At 50.4% G+C, this 19,489-nt stretch overlaps 2 protein-coding genes across 2 annotated transcripts; both read left to right on the forward strand.

Moving 5' to 3' along the window:
• Window positions 1–552: 552 nt before the first annotated feature.
• Window positions 553–12,592, forward strand: ERLIN2 (ER lipid raft associated 2). The gene is made up of 11 exons (XM_062621008.1): window positions 553–719; window positions 813–894; window positions 1,109–1,155; window positions 1,511–1,572; window positions 2,906–3,031; window positions 4,769–4,842; window positions 5,209–5,267; window positions 6,375–6,466; window positions 6,816–6,905; window positions 8,473–8,552; window positions 9,803–12,592. The coding sequence occupies exons 1-11, from the start codon at window positions 613–615 to the stop codon at window positions 10,010–10,012; spliced, it is 1,029 nt and encodes a 342-aa protein (XP_062476992.1). The 5' UTR covers window positions 553–612; the 3' UTR covers window positions 10,013–12,592.
• A 1,417-nt stretch (window positions 12,593–14,009) lies between these two features.
• Window positions 14,010–19,345, forward strand: PLPBP (pyridoxal phosphate binding protein). The gene is made up of 7 exons (XM_062621009.1): window positions 14,010–14,159; window positions 15,535–15,570; window positions 16,126–16,201; window positions 16,349–16,483; window positions 16,666–16,808; window positions 17,346–17,444; window positions 17,764–19,345. The coding sequence occupies exons 1-7, from the start codon at window positions 14,109–14,111 to the stop codon at window positions 17,878–17,880; spliced, it is 657 nt and encodes a 218-aa protein (XP_062476993.1). The 5' UTR covers window positions 14,010–14,108; the 3' UTR covers window positions 17,881–19,345.
• Window positions 19,346–19,489: the final 144 nt, after the last annotated feature.

A 19,489-nucleotide genomic window follows, 5' to 3' on the forward strand; every position in this document is an offset into this window, starting at 1 on the left:
TACATTTTACCCAGGCCTTAAATCTGGGCAAGTGTTTTGATGGACACAGAAATACCCCAAACCTAACCCGGGTGTATTTCATCTCTGGTGCCTTTTCACACTTGTTTAAGAGCTGTAACACTCAGATTGACAAATATCACAGGTATTTCATGCCTTCTTTCTAAGCGGTGCTGAATCCCCCTCATGGGGTTGTTAGAGAGAACCCTCGGAGATCTATCAAAGAGCAAATTATTCTCTTTTACTGGCGTTTTGTACGTCTCGCCTGTGGTTTTTAAGCCTCCTTTAACATATAGAGGTGAGGATTTAATGTGTTTTCACCTCGGCCGTCGCTTTTCCCCTTGTTACCCTTGTCCATAAGGGGTGGGGGGGTCCTCTGTTTGACCAAACAAGGTCCCATAAGGGGTTTGGGGGGTATAGGGTGATGGGGTGCGGGATGCTCCCCCCCAAAGCCACACTGGAAGAGGCGGCCCCGGGTCTCGAACCCGTGTCCTCCCGACTCCCGCTCCTCCACCGCCCCCTGGCGGGGTAGAAGGCGCGGTCGCGCTGTGATGACGCAGCAGGGCGGCGCCGGGCCGGTGCCGCTGAGGGGGCCGGCGCCGTTACCGAGCGGGCATGGCCCAGCTGGGCGCCATCGCGGCGCTGTCCCTCAGCTTCCTCGCCGCCGCCTTCCTCTCGGCCATCCACAAGATCGAGGAGGGGCACATCGGTGTCTATTACCGGTGAGGCGAGCCTTCCCCACCACCACCCCGCTCCCTGTCCCCGCCGCCCGGTGCAAGGCGGGCCCCTCACGGCCCCTCTGTTCCGTTCCACAGCGGCGGAGCGCTGCTGACCTCCACCAGCGGGCCCGGGTTCCACCTCATGCTGCCCTTCATCACGTCCTACAAGTCAGTGCAGGTGCTGCTGGGGCCGGGACCGGGCCGTGGGAGGTTTTGGGCGGGGGGGTTATGGTGGGGTCTGCAGCCCAGGGCTCTCGGGACCGTCCCGGGGAGCTGTGAAGGCCCGGTTCTTCTCCTTGGGGGGATTGAAGGGGGGAATAGGGGCAAAACTCTGTTCCATGAGCGGGTAAAGTGGGGAATCCTTAAGCCTCTTTCCCTAAACCTCTCTTCAGACCACGCTGCAGACGGATGAGGTGAAAAACGTTCCTTGTGGCACCAGGTGAGACGTTGAGTTGTTGTTGGGAGCAACCTTTGGATCCTCTCCCTGTTTTCCTCCCTGATAACTCCAGCATGCTTTAAAACGGGGACATTTGTTTGCAGGGGCTGGGTTTCCCACTCCCCCCCCATAACTGGAACCAGTGGCGAGCTCAGGGTGCTGGGGTGGGTGATGCAGCCCCATCCCCAAGCTCTGCGCTGCCTTTTCCATGGGTTCACACGCGCTAATCCGGTTTCCGGACTGAAGCCTGGTGTCTGGAGCCGCTGTGGCTGCCGGGCTCAGCCCGCTAGAGGGGGATGTCCCCCTCTGCTCCAGCCCAGCTTCGTGCTTTGCTCACGGCTTTGCCTTCCCTTCGCAGTGGAGGGGTGATGATTTACTTCGACAGAATCGAGGTGGTGAACTTCCTCATCCAGAGCGCAGGTGAGCTCGTCCCTTGTGACCCTGCCGGTGCTGCCGTCCGGAGCTGTCTGTGCTCCTGGGGTGAGGTGACGTGAAGAGGTTTGTGCTATGTCAACATAAAAAGGACATGGAGCTGTTGGAACAAGTCCAGAGGAGGCCACGAGGATGATCAGGGGCTGGAGCAGCTCCCGTATGAAGACAGGCTGAGAAAGTTGGGGCTGTTCAGCCTGGAGAAGAGAAGCTGCGTGGAGACTTCATAGCAGCTTCCAGTGTCTGAAGGGGCCTACAAGGATGCTGGGGAGGGACTCTTCATTAGCGACTGTAGTGACAGGACAAGGGGTAACGGGTTCAAACTGGGGAAGTTTAGATTGGATCTAAGGAAGAAGTTCTTCACTGTAAGGCTGGTGAGGCACTGGAATGGGTTGCCCAGGGAGGTTGTGGATGCTCCATCCCTGGCAGTGTTCAAGGCCAAGTTGGACAGAGCCTTGGGTGAGGCGGTTTAGTGTGAGGTATCCCTGCCCATGGCAGGGGCATTGGAACTGGATGATCTTAAGGTCCTTTCCAACCCTAACTATTCTATGATTCTATGATTTGGAGCTGGTGTTCCCCCTGTGTACCCTGTAACGCCCCAGACTTCCTGGGTATAAGCCTAAAACCAGCTCTTCCACATGTTTTGTGTGTTTATTGTTTCTTGCACATACTTGTTCTGCTCTGCCACTTGCTTCACTAGAGCCCAGATGCCATCCAGCTACCAGTGGTTGCATAGTTACACCCCCGCTGGGCTTTATGCTTCAGTGAAGAACTGATTTGAACAAGGTGTGCAAGAGGCAGGGGGAGAGAAGCGTGTTTGGGAGCAAAAACCTGCCTCTGCAGTGCAAGAAGAATGACCTGTGCAGCCTTTTTCCCCAAGTTCTGTGGTTTTTAGCACTCTGTTGGTTACAGAAGTGGTATAACTGCCTGGCTGACTGGAGGCCCGCTTTGAGACCGCTGGTTTATGCTGGCTGTGGGATGTTCTTCCTTCATTGTGCATTGACCTCTGTGTTCTGCAGCTCAGGCACAACCTATGTGTATATGCAGGTAGAGTGGAGAGGGTTGTTGGTGGTGAGATGGCCTTGTTGGTAGTGAGATGTCCTGTTTGCAGAGCAGGTGACAGAACATTGCTCGGGGTGTTATGAAATAGGTGAGCAATAGAGAAAACTCCCCTTTGTTCACAAAGTGTGTGTTTGTGGGGCCAGCTTCTCTTGGGGGTGGATTCCTCACTTCAGGTGGGCACTATGACTCCTGAAGCAAGTGCTGAGCCCAGCCTGAGGCATCCCTCCAGCCCAGCCCTGAACAGGGGTTTCTTCTTTTGCAGTGTACGACATAGTGAAGAACTACACCGCTGACTATGACAAAGCTCTCATCTTCAACAAGATTCACCATGAGCTGAACCAATTCTGCAGTGTCCACACGCTGCAGGAGGTCTACATCGAGCTGTTTGGTGAGCTGCCCCTTCTCTATTGATGCAGAGCTCCTTACCCCAAACTGATGGGCTTTTTACCTATGAATCCAGTATCTGCCCTGTCTGGAATCAGGAGAGTTAACTACCTACTATCATTTCCTCCTTGTCACTCCTGCTCCAGTGTGTTGTAACAAGAACCATCCAAACCCAAAGCTGCCAGTAGCAGCAGAGGGCTTTAGGAAAGGGAGCACTAATTCTGTGGTGTTATTTGTGTGTTTAGCAAACATGACTTGCTGAAATCAGTCACAGGTTTTGCTTATCCAGATGGAAAAGCTGTTTTGAGCAAGCACTCCTTGGCCTTTGGGTTTGATTAGCTTTGTGTCATGCCTGTGGCTGCAGTGCCTGGTGCTGGGAAACAAGATGACTTGGCAAGAGCCTGCTGACCTTCCTCCTTGGCTTCAGGCAGAACAGACACCAGGAGAGCACACTGGGAAAGAGCCTGAAGTTGTGGTTTCTTAGCAGAAATAGACCAGTTGGTGCCAGTGCTGAGTGTTTTGTTTATGGCTTTGGACTGGCAAGAAACCCCTTCCAGTGTTTCAGCACTACAGCAGTGCTGACTGCAGGCAGAAATGTAGCTGTGAATGGTTCTGGACCCCAAATGGACAGAATTTGTGCCTGGAAGGACACAGGCTGTTCACAAGCTCCTGTTCTCTGTTGACTGGGCTTTCCAAGAAGCCTGGCTTTCTGCTTCCTCATGTGCTGCTGCACAAGGTGCAGAACCAGGGCTCGGTTCCCCTCCAGGTCCTTTATGGGACTGCTTTGCCGATGGAATCTCCAGATGTTGGCAGCTGCTGACGACAACTGCTTGAAAGGGCCTCAAAGCAACTGCTTTGCACAGAAGGAACTTGTATAAACTCCTGTGTAACTCTTTGTGTGAGCTCAATGTGTGCTGGCTTGGCTCTGAAGTGGGGCACAGCCCATTCATGTCATTCTCTGCCCCCACATCTGCAAGCAGGTGCAGGAAACTGATAACAGCTGCTTCCTAAACTGGCTGAGCCCCATTGTGAGGGCGAGTTCCAGATAAAGCTAAACTGGGACCAAAGCAAATAATCAAGGAGTGAGATGTGATCACTTTCTCAAGGCCATTACATTTTGATTTTTCCCTTTGCACTTCTCAGCAGGCCCCAACTGGAAACTGCTGTCCTTAGGGCTTTCCACTGAAGCAGGGCTTTGGTTTGTGTTTCCTTTTGAAGTTTCTCAGCTATGCTCGAGCTAACTGGTGTCCATTGAGCCAAACAGACGTTATGGAGATTTCTTTGCAGCCTATTGAAATAACCAGTGCAGCCAGTTCATATTTCTGCCTTTGCATGTGCTTTGTCTCCTGTTGACACAGATGCAGTTCCTCGTCAGTCACCATTTAGCTGGGAAGATACCAATGGGGAAGTGGGTTAGAGCACAGATTTTCTATCATAATGATGCTACTTCTAGCTCAGAAAGATTCCAGCTGTGGTTTATGGGGAACTGGGAAGAGTTTCACTTTGTCTCCTGTGTCCCAAGTGTTTGGTGCTGCTTTGTGCTGCCCGACACGCTGAGAGAGATGGGAACCTGTCTCTGAGGCAGGGATGCTTGTTCTCTACCCACCCCTTCTGCATCAAACTTACATGGGTACTTACCTTCCAGGAATAAGAAATGTGAGCCCTTCCAGCCAGCTCTATGTGTTGACAACAAGCTGCCTTGTGAGACTTGTAGTTACCTGTTTTTTTTCTCCCCAATCAGATCAGATTGATGAAAACCTTAAACTGGCCTTGCAGCAAGACCTAACTACAATGGCCCCTGGATTAATTATACAGGTAATTCATTATACAGTTCTACTTTGAGATGTCTAAGGTGCATATTGTAAGGAGGGGTAAAAGGAAAGGGAAAAAGGGCTAAAGGAAATAGAAAACTGAAGGAATGAGAACCATATCCTTCCCATCTCCTCTCAGCTTTGATGTGGTGGGTTTCTGTTGGTGGTACTCTGGGTACTGCTTTACCCAGGTTATTGCCTCCTGTCACAGCAGGAGATCATCGAGTTCTGCTTTTCCTTTGTGGGCTTTGGACCTGGTCATGCAGAGCATGCCCCAGGCATCAGCTCCCCCGTGCTCTGCAGCCTCAGGGGCCATTTGGCTTTTGATTGTTGGCTGCTTGCCTATGTTTTCTTTGGTCTCCCTTTCCAGGCAGTTCGAGTTACAAAGCCAAACATCCCTGAAACAATCCGGAGGAATTACGAGCTCATGTAAGTGCCTGAGACTTGCACCTTTGTGTTAGCAAAAAGAATCGCTCATCCAGATTAATGTGTTTTCACAGCAAGCAGTGATCAGTGTGCCCTCTGCCAGGCCTGCTCCCAGCCTCGTGCTGCCTGCAGAAAGGGCCTGGGGAGGCTGCAGCAGACAAGCACGTGTCTGTCACTGCTGAGTTAGAAACTATTTCTCCCTTTTGAGCACTTGAGCACAGCAATTCGTTGCCCACAGCCTCCTTCCTCTTGACACTGGCCCTGCTTTAAAGAGGCCTCCCAGAGCATCGAGTGAGTGGCAGGTGGAGAGAGTCCACCACTAATCCTGTTGTTTGTCTGGGATGGAGAAACTGTTGATTCAACAGGCTGAAGCTTTGCAATAACTTTCTTTAATAGCACTTGACACGCTGATCCCTTCTCAATGCCCTGAGCCAGCTGCCTTCTCTTGCACTTGATCGGTCAGAAATGCTTATGTTCTCTGAGCACCCTGCCAGCAGGCTGGGTAGGCCAGAATAAGGCCCTTCTTGTCCATTTTGCTTCCCTGGCATTCCATACAACCTTTGGGTATCATGGGAAGTCATGGTAGTCAAAATCCCAAATCAGCCTGTTAAACTGTTACCATAAATGCAGTAGGATATGTGTTGGGAGAGGCTTGTTCTGGACTCTTAATCTGTCTTCCCTGTTTGGGAGCAGGAACAGCATTTTCTTTGCGTACACAGAGCCATGTGATGGAACGAAGGGTGGTTTCAAAGCACCCAAATGAGGAAGACAAGGCTTTCACAGGATTCTAATGTCTCACTTTGCTTAAATCCCTCATAACAATCCCAAAAAAACTAGGTGTGAACAGTCAATGCCTCTTGTAGAAGGCATTATGGCAGCCTGCACAGAGTAGCAGGGAGAGCTTCATTCTGTCTTGGCTGGAAAGTCTTCCTGCTATGGAGGGGAGGAAAAGACACTTTGGTTTAGAAGAAAAGCTCTTTGTGTGCAGGTACATGTGCTCGCTTCCTGAGTGCTGCCTGCCCTAAACATGTGCTTGAAAGAGGACTGAGCCAGCAGCCACACCACTTCAGCAAGGTCACACTTTGTAACTGGCTTCTTCTGGCTTATTAGGGAGAGTGAGAAGACAAAGCTGCTGATTGCAGCCCAGAAGCAGAAGGTGGTGGAGAAGGAAGCAGAGACAGAAAGGAAGAAAGCCCTCATCGGTCTGTATATCTGAGTTTGAAGGGGTAGAAGAACTGAAGAGGGGGAGGTGGGGGGAAGGCAGCAAAAAGAACGCAGGCACTGGGGAGGGATGCACTTGTTTCACTTTTGGGTGATCTCTGCTGTGGTTATTGGCTGCTGATGTCAAACTCTTCCAAGGAAACTCAAAGGGGTTTTAGGTGGGTTCCAGCTTTGCCCACAGATGCAGACTGCTGCCTTCTGAGGGCTGGAAAGTCTTCCCACAATTTACTTTCAGCAGAAGGGGCTGGTGAGGACTTTGGTGGGTGAAGCTGCTCCTGGCATTAGGAGGACTGTGTGACCACAACATGGATGTGTTCTTTTTCATGCCAGAGGCAGAAAAGATTGCACAAGTTGCTGAAATAACTTATGGACAGAAAGTGATGGAAAAGGAAACAGAGAAGCGGATTTCAGAGATTGAAGGTGAGTGTGTAGGAAGTCAATGTTCTGTGGTGAATTTTGTCCAAAGATCCTGAAGCAGTTCATGGAGCTCAGTAGTTCTTGACATGTGTGTATTGACCATGTCCTTCAGTCCAAGCTGACATTCACTGTGTAGTTTGCATTGCTGCTTCTTCACCCCCCTTTAGTTTTGCAGCTGACTACTTTTAAGGAACTAGGCTTGACCAGAGGCAGGAATAGGAATGCTTCTTTGTAGACTGTTTCTTGGAACCTTCTGTTTCAAGGTGCTCTTCCTGGGAGGTTGTACTGTTAAATTAAGATGATGTCTCCCTACCCCTCTGATAAACTGCTTTGTTAAGGGAATTCCAGGACATGAAAAGGGGTCAGCATTTCCAGCTCCGAGTGACAGGGCCTTATTTTCAATTACCTTCATTAGAGGCCCTGTCAAGCTTTGCAGAAGGCCACAGAGGAGCCAATTAAGACTTTTACAGATCAGCAGCTTCTCATTAAGAAGTTCTTCACGGAAATACAATGGGGTTTAGTCCTTATAAATGTGTGTCACTGGGTGTCAGCCCTTCAGTTCAACTCTGCTGGCAGAGGATTCCTGTCTCCCTCATTCTTTCTGGTGTCTCCGACTGGGACCACTCTTTTTAGGCAAAAGAGAGGAAGTTGCAGGCCAACCCATCCCAATTGCTGACATGATTTTGAAGTGTAGCAGCTCACAGGACTCCCTGCTAGTATAGGAAAACAAATGGTTTATCCAGCTGTGCAACTCCAAAATCCAGACTGTATTCCAGTTGTGTGGCTCCCTGTCCTAGAAGGGATGTCAAGAGATCACAGCAAACCAGGCAGATTACACTCGTCTTAATGCGGTGGCCTCACACTGCATCATTAGCATTGGATAGATAAAGTCAGAAGGAGAAAAGGGAGTCCAATACAGAAAGGGGAAGTGTTTGTTTCCTTAAATGTTTCTGCTAGGAGTAAGGGAATTTCCACATCCCGCAGGATTGGACCCTTTACACATTGTTTCTATTACAAAGAAACAGCTCTCTGACATGTATCCAAGGAGCAGAGCTGGTGAAGGTTAAAATCACCCGCCTCTGCGTGCCTGAATCTTAACCTCAGCATCCCAGAGAAGATCCCATCTGGGGAACTGCATTCACAATCCCAAACTCCATCTCCAGAGCACTCTGCTGGGCTGTGAGTCCCGTGCAAATGTTATGGGCAAATCCCACTTGTGCACTGGAACAGTTGCTGCCTTTTCAGCACGAGAGCTAGGGGCTGGCTGGAGAAGAAAGAGTGTTCTCAGCCCTCGTGACAGGGGTGGTAATAAAAACCTTATGTTTATAAAATGCTTTGAGGTCTTCAGTTGCAGAGGCAATTTACTTACTCCGTGCTATCATCCTGCAGTGTCGTAGATGTAAATTGAGATCCCATTGCTGTGTTTCCCCATTTGGTTCCCTCTTCCCTAAACTCTATCCTGTACAGTTTAGATGTGGTGCTGACCACTTTAAAAAGTTTTCCAGCTGCAAATGGTGCTAACATGGCTGGAAATAAAACTCTGAATATGAAAACATGTGTTTGCTTCCAGATGCTGCATTTCTTGCAAGAGAGAAGGCGAGAGCTGATGCTGAATGCTACACTGCTATGAAAGTAGCTGAGGCTAACAAGGTATTGTTATGTCCTTTAGGCTGTATAGAAATACTCATAGGATCATAGAATGGGTTGGGTTGGAAAGGAGCTTAAGATCATCCAGTTCCAACCCCTTGCCATGGGCAGAGACACCTCACACTAGACCATGTCACCCAAGGCTCTGTCCAACCTGGCCTTGAACACTGCCAGGGATGGAGCATTTACCATTTCTTTGGGCAACCTGTGCCAGCACCTCACAGCAAAGAATTTCTTCCTTGTATCTAACCTGAAGTCAGGAAAAGAGCTGCCTGTGCTTATTGCTTGCTTGTTGTGTCTCATTGTTGAAATCAAAAGGCAAACCAAAACCATCACTCAGAATGATTGAGCCTGAAACAATTAGATCCCTATTTGCAAATTCATTTTCTTTGGGCAGATAAATTTGTATCAGGATACGTGAAATACCTGGTCCTCTCTGGAAACAGCTCTGCTAATGGGGCCGTGGCTCCCTCTGTAGATAGAATACCAGTTTCAGTGTTGCCCTTTCATGCCTTTGCAATCAGAAGTGTCTATTAATTCTGATGTGCAAGCTGGCACAAGTCATCTCTGGAGTGACAGGAAGGCTTAAGAGTAAATAAGTGTTTAGGTAAAGAGCAGATAGAGCTGATCTTACACATCTAAGTAACTAGCCTGGCAAAGCCTTGGTACTGCCAAAGAAAGAAGTTGAAAGAAAGAATGGAAAAAGAGAAATCCTATGGATAAATGCCAGGCTGTAAGTGCCTGCAGCTAGTTCCCAGGCCATCCCAGCAGGAAAACTCTGTTTTGTAAGGGTCAGTGAGAATGGATGGAGGTGTGGGATGCTTGTGCACAAATTCTGTCCCAGTTACTCTATCCTCTCAGTTCTAATGTCATTATCCTGAACGAATGAGCTCTGCTCTCCAGAACAGACTCTTCAATCTACTCTCTGGCTCAAAGCCAGTTGTGTTTTCTTTCCAGCAGCTTGTATTGCAAGGGCTTTTAGTGAGTTATGTGCTTTCGAGCATCTCTGGTACATTTGGATTGAACGTTTCCCCAGCTGCTTCCATCACTTTCTCGTTTTGCCATTTAGTCACTGGGATTTAGAGCTTCACTTTAGACCTATTGAAAGAGAGCTTTCTTCTGGGCACTGTGCCTCTTCAGCTGAAGAGAGGGTGAGCGTGCCTGCTAGCATGATGGAAAAGTAGGATTCTCATGACACAACCTTGCTTTTGAGTGAATCCGAGCTGTTGGTGATCTCTTTTCTTTCTGTGCAGCTGAAGTTAACTCCTGAGTACTTGCAGCTGATGAAATACAAGGCGATTGCAGCAAACAGCAAGATATATTTTGGCAAGGATATTCCCAACATGTTCATGGACTATGCAGGAAGCCAGACCAAATTTGCAGAGGGACTGGCAGAAGGAATCCAAGAAGAAGATGGGGTAGGAACCAATGAGGACTCAAAGCTACTTCATAACATCAACTGAAAGATTTCTATTCCTTTTATATCAAAAGAGACATGAACTGGGAAGTTCTTTTTGTTTTTCCCCCTTTCCTGTTCTGAAAGAGACGAATCAGACTTAATCCATTCAATCTTTTGTATGACAATTAGACTTTGGTATTTATGGGGTGGTTTTCCTGGTAACTTCTAAGCAGCCAGCTCCAGGTATGTCCTTTAGATGCACCTCTCCCTTCTCTTGGACATACAGACCAAATTCCTGTGGAGAGGCCAGCTTAGATGGGTACTTCCTTTTGGATTGAGGTGGCCCATAGCAGTAGGAAGTCAAGAAATGGTGAGGTTTCAGAGGGAGGGGAATTGCTGCTACAACTTGTTTTGGTTGGAAATTTCATGTACTTTATGTGAAACCCCTTTAACAAAAAGGTGCTAGACTTTTGTACACTAGACACAGCTGCTTGAAGACCTTGTCTAAAGGGCAGGTTGCCCCCATTGCATGGGGTGCTGGGATGGTCTTAACAGCCTGTGTTCATGCTCCAGGTCTGCCCAGAGTGCAGGGTGTAGCAAATGCATAAACCCACTTATTAGTGAGGTCTGAGCTGACCTGGTTTGCCTTGCTAGGGCAGCTGAGACCACAGTGAGTTAAAGAAATCCAGCTGAAATCCTGCAGGTTCCCTGGTTTCCATGGGGGGATCTAAGCCTTACACCACTGCTACTACAGGTAGTGACCCAAACTGTTCCTTTTGTGCATCTTAACACTGCTTTGGTTTCCATTTGTCATAGCTGGGGAGGGCAGAAGGGGGGAGTCAGTAGTTTGAGGCTTTCCCCAGCTGCTTGGTGAGGGGCACAGGTGTGCTGCTGGAGAACTGGAGTTGATTGTCAGTGGCACCAGGCTGCAAGCACGGTACTTGTCCCATTGTCCCAGTTAGGAAAACAGGGAGAAAAGCATTTTTGTCTCAGGGACCCTGACTTTGTCAAAAGCCTTGTTGCTGGCAAGTAACTGCTTGAATGACCCACGGGCATCACGGTGCGTTACCTGCCTCTGCAAGAGCAACTGGATTTCAGTGTTTACAGTGTCTTAGTAGAGAGAAGGCATTCAGGTAAACTGAAAGGAATGAAACTGAGTTTCACTTGTGTTTGGAGGATTGTTTTCTGAATAGACCTTGTGAAAGGGAAGATTTAAGGTAGCAAAGGACACAAACCATCAAAGTGAGAAGTGACAGGGCAAAGAACAGAACCTCTTGTCTCTGAACTGTCCTAAGATACATTGAATTTTCCTTTTGTACTCAGAACAATGCCATATAATGTACCTTTTACTTCCAAAAGCCAATGAATTCTTCACATACCAGATGCACAGAGGTAATAGGGTTGTGTTTGACACACATGCAAAGCGTGAGAGGGTGTTGAAGATAAAAGTTCAGACCTAGAGAGAGCATTCCTGTTTTTTTTCTGTCCCTAATCCATCTGCCACTTGGCAGCAGAGTCTGTTTATTAGTTGCCATTATCATTTGTGGCCAACATACTAATATGAGCTGATACCAGTGTAAGTGCTAACTTAGTTGTCAGAGAACCAGCCTGTTGCATTTGCAATCTTGTGCCCCCAGCACTTGCTACCCACTACATTTGGTTTCATCCTTCAGTGACTGAAACATGCATTAGTCCTTTGAATAAGGTGATCACACTAAGAATTCTGAGGGATTTCAGCTGCTGGTACCAGTATTCTTACTTCAGTTTTCTTTCCCCTGGTAGGAAGGAGAGTGACAATGCACAATAAAGGATAAGCATCAGTTTCTGCTCTAGGAAAGTCCCATCTCCTATCGTGTCAGCTTTATTTGTTGGGAAATACAAGTAAAGGGAAGTTCCATCTCCACCCCTACAACATTAGACAGCACAGCAGTCAAAATGGCATCAGTAGGTAGGCTGTAATACTGCCTTTTATAGGGTTATGAACAGGGAATAGCAGATGAGGTAATAGTATCTAAACCTTTGAGGATGATCTCATTTGGGATCATTCTACATTCAAGTTAGAGATTTCCATTAGTAACTGAAAACTACATTTGACATGAGTGGTTTTTGCTAATGAAAAGACCCAAATAAGCCAAAGTGGTATTAAAAAGGGTGGGGGTTTTTTGTATGACTTCACAGCAAGACAACAGTTTGGAATAAATAAGTCTTAATGCTTTTTTTTCTTTCTTGTTTTAATTGAAAACATTACTGCTGAATTATTCTTGTCACTTCAGCTGTCACAAGAGTCAAAAGGCAAAAAGCAAGGTTGAAACCAGGCTTCACAAGCCAGAAACCACTGTTGCATCCAGGTTTCTTCCTTGTATGTCTGATCTCCTGTATTTCCCAGACCTGTCACTACATCGTGATTCCATCTCTCTCTTTAACTGACGTTTTGGCCTCTTTCCATCATCTGAAGTCTTGGAAGATCCGAGTTTTAAAACCATTCTAACAAAGCAAACCCAGGTTTGTGGTGCTGCCGTGGTACCCGAGCATCGCTGGCAGGAGCATGGGAATGCTTTCCCCGTGCTGTCTTTGATCTTCTTATGTATTAAAAGCCTTTTTATTTTGGTATTTGCTATGACAATAAAATGGCCTTCAATTTTAATAGTGCTCCTGTTTTTATCCCTATAGATAACACAACGTGTAGATGCATTGCATCTACATTCAATACATCAGATGCAGGGGAAGAACGACCAGGGGTAACATTGAGGCTGCTGCTGCTCCAGGGGGAAGAGTGCTGTGGATCGGTGCTGAGCTGCCATTGACCCATGTGCTGCTGCCCGCTGCCATCCTCTCCTTCCAAGGAGCAGGAGAGGGTGGATGTATCCCTATCAGCTCAGAGAAGGCCACAAGCATTAGCAGAGCAGGGTGACAAACACGCTAACAAGCTTTTAGTGTCAAACAGCAAGGATTTGGTCAAGTTTGCATCAAATCATTGTCATGTTTTAGCACACACAGAGCCTGGTGGGTGTTTTGAACCAGCTGTGTCAATACTGTCCTTGCTGGGAATATGGGAGAGCCCAGTTCTGCACATTAAGGCAAGTATTTAACTAATGGGTTCCAGCTGGCAGGTCCCATTCCTTCCATCTGACTAGCTGGGATAAAGGCTGGCATTGTCCTGCTGCTCCCCACCACCCAGGGCGCACAAGTGCCGCCTTCCTTTACAAAGGGGTGCTTTACCTCTAGGCATTTGGAATTTGCACCCTAGGAAGACGGCTCTTCGTGCAGAATGGCCTGGTTGTGGACTCCGGGGTGGTTTTTATTGCAGTATTCAAGGTATATGGTCCAAAACGAGCCCTGTAGTGGGCAGAACATGCCCTTTGAACACAGGGCTGCTGCCTGCCACGTTCTCCTTCCAGTCATAAGAGCCAGAGGGATCTGTAGGTGCTCTCCTCACGCGGGTGAAGGCTCCCGCTTGGATCCTTCCCCTCAGAACCTGGCGGCCCAAGGGGAGGCCGCGGTGTTGAGGGGGTGCCAGGGCAGGTTATGAGGTGCTGGCACCGCTCTTGTTGCTCACAGCAGGACCCCCAGCGCTCCTCACTGCCCCTCAGCGCGGCATCAAGCCTCATCCAAGCCACTTATAAGGGCAGCGAGGTGCGCTCGGGCAGCACCGGAGCCGGGAGGAGGCCGCCATGGAGCCGCAACCCTCCTCCCCTCAGCCGCCCCAACATGGCGCCGCCGCCCTACGCCCCGCCCCGCCGCTCCCATTGGTGGGCGGTGCGCGACGGAGCGATCCTATTGGCTGGAGGGGAGCGGGGAAGCACCGGGGCTGTGGGGAGAGCCTCGGCCCGCAGTGGGGTGGGGTGGGGGGTACGCTCGGTGCGGGGGCAGGCCGTCCGTCACCATGGAGACAGCGCCCTGGGGGCCTGTCATGGAGGCAGGCGGCTGCTCCCCTCAGCGAGGGTGACAGGACCCCAGTGTCGTCCTTAGGGGTGTCCCTGTTGCTGTGGAGACCAAGCTGACCTCTTTCCATAGCTGGGGCCGTGGTTGGGTGCTGAAGGGTGCTTGGGGGGCAGCGTGGGGCAGGTTGGAGCCTTCCCAGCTCACCTCGGGTGCCCGTGCAGGGGCTCCCGGCCGTGCAGCCGCGGCTGGTGGCCGTCAGCAAGACCAAGCCGGCGGAGATGGTGATCGAGGCCTACAGCCACGGGCAGCGCAGCTTCGGGGAGAACTACGTGAGTGCAGTGGGCCCCATGGGTGTGCGATGGGTCCCATAGGACTGCAGTGGGCCCCATGGGTGTGCGATGGGTCCCATAGGACTGGAGTGGGCCCCATGGGTTGGTGATGGGCCCCATAGGACTGGAGTGGGCCCTATGGGTGTGTGATGGGTCCCATAGGACTGCAGTGGGCCCCATGGGTGTGTGATGGGCCCCATAGGACTGCAGTGGGCCCTATGGGTTGGTGATGGGTCCCATAGGACTGCAGTGGGCCCCATGGGTTGGTGATGAGCCTCACAGGACTGCAGTGGGCCCCATGTGTTGGTGATGGGTCCCATAGGACTGCAGTGGGCCCCATGGGTGTGTGATGGGCCCCATAGGACTGCAGCGGGTCCCATGGGTGTGCGATGGGTCCCATAGGACTGCAGTGGGCCCCATGGGTGTGCGATGGGTCCCATAGGACTGCAGTGGGCCCCATGGGTTGGTGATGGGCCCTATAGGACTACAGTGGGCTTCATGGGTGTGCGATGGGTCCCATAGGACTGCAATGGGCCCCATGTGTTGGTGATGGGCCCCATAGGACTGCAGTGGGCCCCATGGGTGTGTGATGGGCCCCATAGGACTGCAGTGGGCCCCATAGGACTGCAGCGGGCCCCATGGGTTGGTGATAGGCCCCATAGGACTGCAGTGGAACCCATGGGTCGGTGATGGGCCCTATAGGACTGCAGTGGGCCCCATGGGTCGGTGATGGGTCCCATAGGACTGCAGTGGGCCCCACGGGTTGATGATGGTCCCCACTGGACTGCAGTGGGCCCCATGGGTTGGTAATGGGCTCCATAGGACTGCAGTGGACCTCATGGGTTGGTGATGGGCCCCTTAGGTCTGTGATGAGCCCCATGTCTTGATAATGGGCCCCATGGGTTGGTGATGGGCCCCACAGGACTGCAGTGGGCCTCATGAGTTGGTGATGGGCCCCTTAGGTCTGTGATGGGCCCCATGTGTTGGTGATGGGCCCCACAGGACTGCAGTGGGCCTCATGAGTTGGTGATGGGCCCCTTAGGTCTGTGATGGGCCCCGTGGGTTGGTAATGGGCCCCTTAGGTCTGTGACGAGCCCCATGGGTTGGTAATGGGCCTCATGGGTTGGCGACAGGCCCCATAGGTCTGTGACGGGCCTCACAGGTCGGTGGTGGCCCCATGCTGCAGGCAGGCACTGTGGCAGCCCTGTGTGGGGCTCTGAGCATGGGGAGCTGGGCTTGGCCATAGCATCAGGCCCCTGGCCTTGTATTTATGAGGGGCGTATTGGTCCCAGGGACATACATTCTAGAGAAACCCTTCTTACGGTGCAGGCACCTCTGGCATGGTTTTAACAAGAGATTGTCTTGATTCTCCTAGGTTCAAGAGTTGCTAGAAAAGGCATCAGACTCCAGGGTGAGTACACAGCTCTCTGTGTGTGTATTCTCTCTCCCTATAGCTGTGTCCTGGGAGCTGCTCAGCACAAATCCTGGTTTGTAGGGATTTGGCAATGGAGGCTGTTTGATCCTTGTCTCTTCAGATAGATGGTATGGTTACTTTTAGCTCTTTGCCTGCCCCATTCCCTCTCCTTGTCTTGCTGGCTCTGTGAATAGGTGTGCCTCAGTCATAAAGTATTTGCCTGAAAGGTGCTTTACCTTTTGTGCTTTCTGCTGTAGGAGGTTCACAGTCATTTAAAAACGTGGTAACACAATTTTGGGGTAAATACCACGTTGTGACTATTCAGTAACAAAAGAGCTTTGCTTTCCCCATGTAGTGCTCTGCAATCAGAGCCCTGCTCCTCTGCAGAGGGTGAAGCAATCTCAGTACACAATCAGTGGCTGAGGTGTGCCTTTTAGGGTAAATAGAAGAAGACTGGGTGGTTTGTTTGTGGGCAAACTGAGACTCAAGTGCTGGGGGGGGGGGGGGAGAGGGAGTTGTCATTCAAACCTCACTGTTCCTCTCTGCTTCCAGATTCTGTCCTCTTGCCCGGACATTAAATGGCATTTCATTGGCCACCTGCAGAAAACCAACGTCAACAAGTTGATGGGTAACTCCTGTTTCGTGTGCTCTGATGCAGTGTTCAGATAGGACCAACCTCACGTGCATGAACTCAGCAATGCTCTGTGAGCGAGCTGAGGTGTAGGTACAAAACCTAGGCCAGCAGCACTGCTCTCAGCCTGTGTTTTCTCCCCAGCTGTCCCAAACCTCTTCATGTTGGAAACAGTGGATTCGGTGAAGCTGGCAGACAGGGTCAACAGCTGCTGGCAGAAGAAAGGCTCCCCTCAGAGGCTGAAGGTCATGGTGCAAGTTAATACGAGTGGAGAAGACAGTAAGTGGCTTTTTCTGCTCAGAAGCAGGTTTGTCCTGCTGACGGGACAGAAACAACCTCACTGGGATGGGTTGCTTTGTGCTCTTAAAGCGTTTCTCTGAGCTAGGGTGAAGCTTGCTTGTCTGTTAGCTTCAGCCTGGCCTCTGGCAGAGCTCGGCACAGATCTCCCTGCTTTTTGCCAGGTAAGCATGGCCTTCCTCCTGGAGACACCACTGCTGCTGTGGAGCACATCATCAACAAGTGTCCCAGCCTGGAATTTGTGGGGCTAATGACCATTGGCAGCGTTGGGCATGACCTTAGTAAGGGTCCAAATCCTGACTTCCAGGTAGGATTCTCTAGAAGCAAATGTTACCTGTTGGCTTGTCTCCCATCAGGCTGGAAGTCTGTGGGGCATCAGCAGAAACCCTTGATGCTCAGAGGGTATTAATGCAGGTGCTAGGCTCAGTTCTGCAGATGTCCATCTGTATTTGGTCCAGCTCCTTTGGAGCTGTAGCCAGGATATGGCAGGGACACCTCGTGCAGCAGTTCCTGCCCTGCCTCCTCTGGTCCTGTGTCCAGATGGGGTTGCAGTCGGCCTTCCTTTGCCTGTTGTGCGTGCAGGGTTCATCAGGCAGAGGAACCAGGTCTATGTTCCTCATCTGTCACGCTGCTGTGACAGTGGGATGTCTTCAGAAGACGTGTACACTTGGAAGTACGGGTGCTGTCAGTAACTTAGCCTGGAATAGGGAATCTGCAGGTGCTTCAGTGGGAAGTGTGAAGGAGACTTCAAAGAAGGGCAGAGACTGGGATCTGTGGAACCCTGAAACAGAGCTGCTGTGGCTGTCAAGTGTCTGATCCTCTTTTCTCTCCCCTTCCCTTCTAGATGCTGCTGTCGTTGCGGAAGGAAGTGTGTGAAAAACTCAGTCTCCCCATTGAGAAGGTGGAGCTGAGCATGGGCATGTCCACAGACTTCCAGCATGCAGTAAGTCTGGTTTCCTTCTGCCACCCCTTCCCTTGGGAAGCAAATGTACCAGCACCAGCTGTAGGCACCCCAAAGCCCAGCCCAGGCATCATCCAAACGGGCCTATTGGTATCTTCATCCAAGGGGAAGCCTGATGGTGCTGGTCCATGAAAAAGCACTCTCCTGATTCTGGGATGGATCAAACAGACCTTTGCTGTAGGGTGGCGAGTACATGGGGAACCATCCTGTGATGTGACGAGCGTGAAGGTTGACTGCAGACTGTGCTGGCAGGTTTGGGTGGCATCCCTGCCCTTAACTCCTCCTTTGTCTCTCTCCCTAGATAGAGGTTGGATCCACAAATGTCAGGATTGGAAGCACTATATTTGGAGAACGAGATTATTCCAACAAAGCAGGCAGTGAAGGCAAAACTGAGACCTTGACAGTGCAGGGTCAGTAGGTGGGAAAAGAAGTGGCCTCACCAGAGGACAGCTGATGGGAGACCTCACTATGCATTCTTCCCTCCCTCCGTGTCGGCACCCCATCGTGATGGTGAGAGGGAATTCCTCCTAACAGAGCAGAGGCCAGGAATGCCTCCTAATTTATTGTGATTGTAGAGTACCCATAGGAACTGGAAATCTGTAGAACCAACAAATGATATGACAATGTATGCTTGAAAGTGACTGCGGTATCTTGGCTCCTTCAGGGTCCTTGGGTTGACAGGGTTGACCAAAGTGTTTGTCAGGATGGAGCTGCTAATGAATCAAGCTGTATCCTCACCAGTGGCAGTGAGTTTGGTTTCACTGAGGACTAAATTCTTCATTAAACAAGTTCTCATCTCGCCACAGACCCTATAAATGTTTCCCCAAACAAAAGCTCTGCACGTGGTGGCTCCTGAGAGATGCTGTGACCAGGAACTCTGCTAGAGACACACTGTGACACTGCAGAGGGCAAAGAGCAAGCCCATGAGGATGGGTAAGGAGCACAGCTGCCAGCTTGAGCTCACGTTTTGGGTGCAGGTGGCAAGTGGGGGAGTCTTTTTGCCTGGAGTTTGTATTTATCCTTCCCAGGCTGACACTGCTGGCTCTTCCCATTGGTTCCATGTCTGCTCAGGTCTTCTGGGATGCTTTCACCCTTCACCTCTTGTGGTATGGGGAGTTATTTTCATCCTGCCTAGTGGTTCTTCAACAGTCTGACTTCTTTTGGGTCAGAATGGGGCTTTTCTGTTGCTTTCCAAGGCGAGTCACTTGGCTGTTTGGTGCCTCCAGCATCCTGCCTGCATGTCTGAGGATGAGAATACTCCCTTGTCTCGCAGGGCAGCACTGAGGTTTGCTTTTCCTTTGGGAAAAGACCTCCAGAAAGGAAACCCCTACTGTTCTGCTGTGTTCTGGGGTCCTGCAAAGAGTCCTGTCAGCCCTGCCAGAGCTCCTAGGCTGTGTCTTAATACCTTAAGCACTGGTCTAACCTCCACTTCTCCTGGAAGAGGGAAATGGGGTTCTTCCACTGCAGTAGCTGTTCCATTTAGAGCAGAAGCTCCCATGTTAATGTCACATGCTGTTTGGCCAACACTAGCTATGGCAAGTCTCTCTTGTAACCCATGTTAAAACCGAGGTTTGGGGCTTTTGTGTGCTGCTGAGAGGAGGAGACATCAGTTGCCAGCAGAAACCTCCTTCCCAGGCTTTTCTCTGTGTGCACACAGTTAAATCCAGCCGTTGGCTTTCCCCTCTGACTATAAATGCTGAATGTAAATGAAAAGAGTCAGCTCTTAACCTGTCCTAGCTCCGTGGTTTAGAAGCAACAGGCGGTCTGAGCCACCCTCCTCAGCACTGCACCGTGGGTTGTTTCCTAGTCCATCAACAAGTGGTGAATTCTGATACCATCTGTGCCAACTCCAAAGCTATTAAAGATGTTATTTTTATGTTCCAGCCTGGTGAATAAATGGCCTGAGTTGTCGTTGAAGCCGTTTCCCCAGCAGGTGGTTTGAAAGGTGGCTGGAACAGAGCGAAGGGAGTGGAACTGGGAGGTTTGGATCAGAAAGGGGAAAACGTAACTGCTGCTGAGCTGGGGGA

Source organism: Pezoporus occidentalis, unplaced genomic scaffold (genome assembly GCF_034315485.1).
Source record: "Pezoporus occidentalis ecotype Australia unplaced genomic scaffold, CSIRO_AGI_Poc_V1 ctg226, whole genome shotgun sequence".
NCBI classification, from domain to species: domain Eukaryota; kingdom Metazoa; phylum Chordata; class Aves; order Psittaciformes; family Psittacidae; genus Pezoporus; species Pezoporus occidentalis.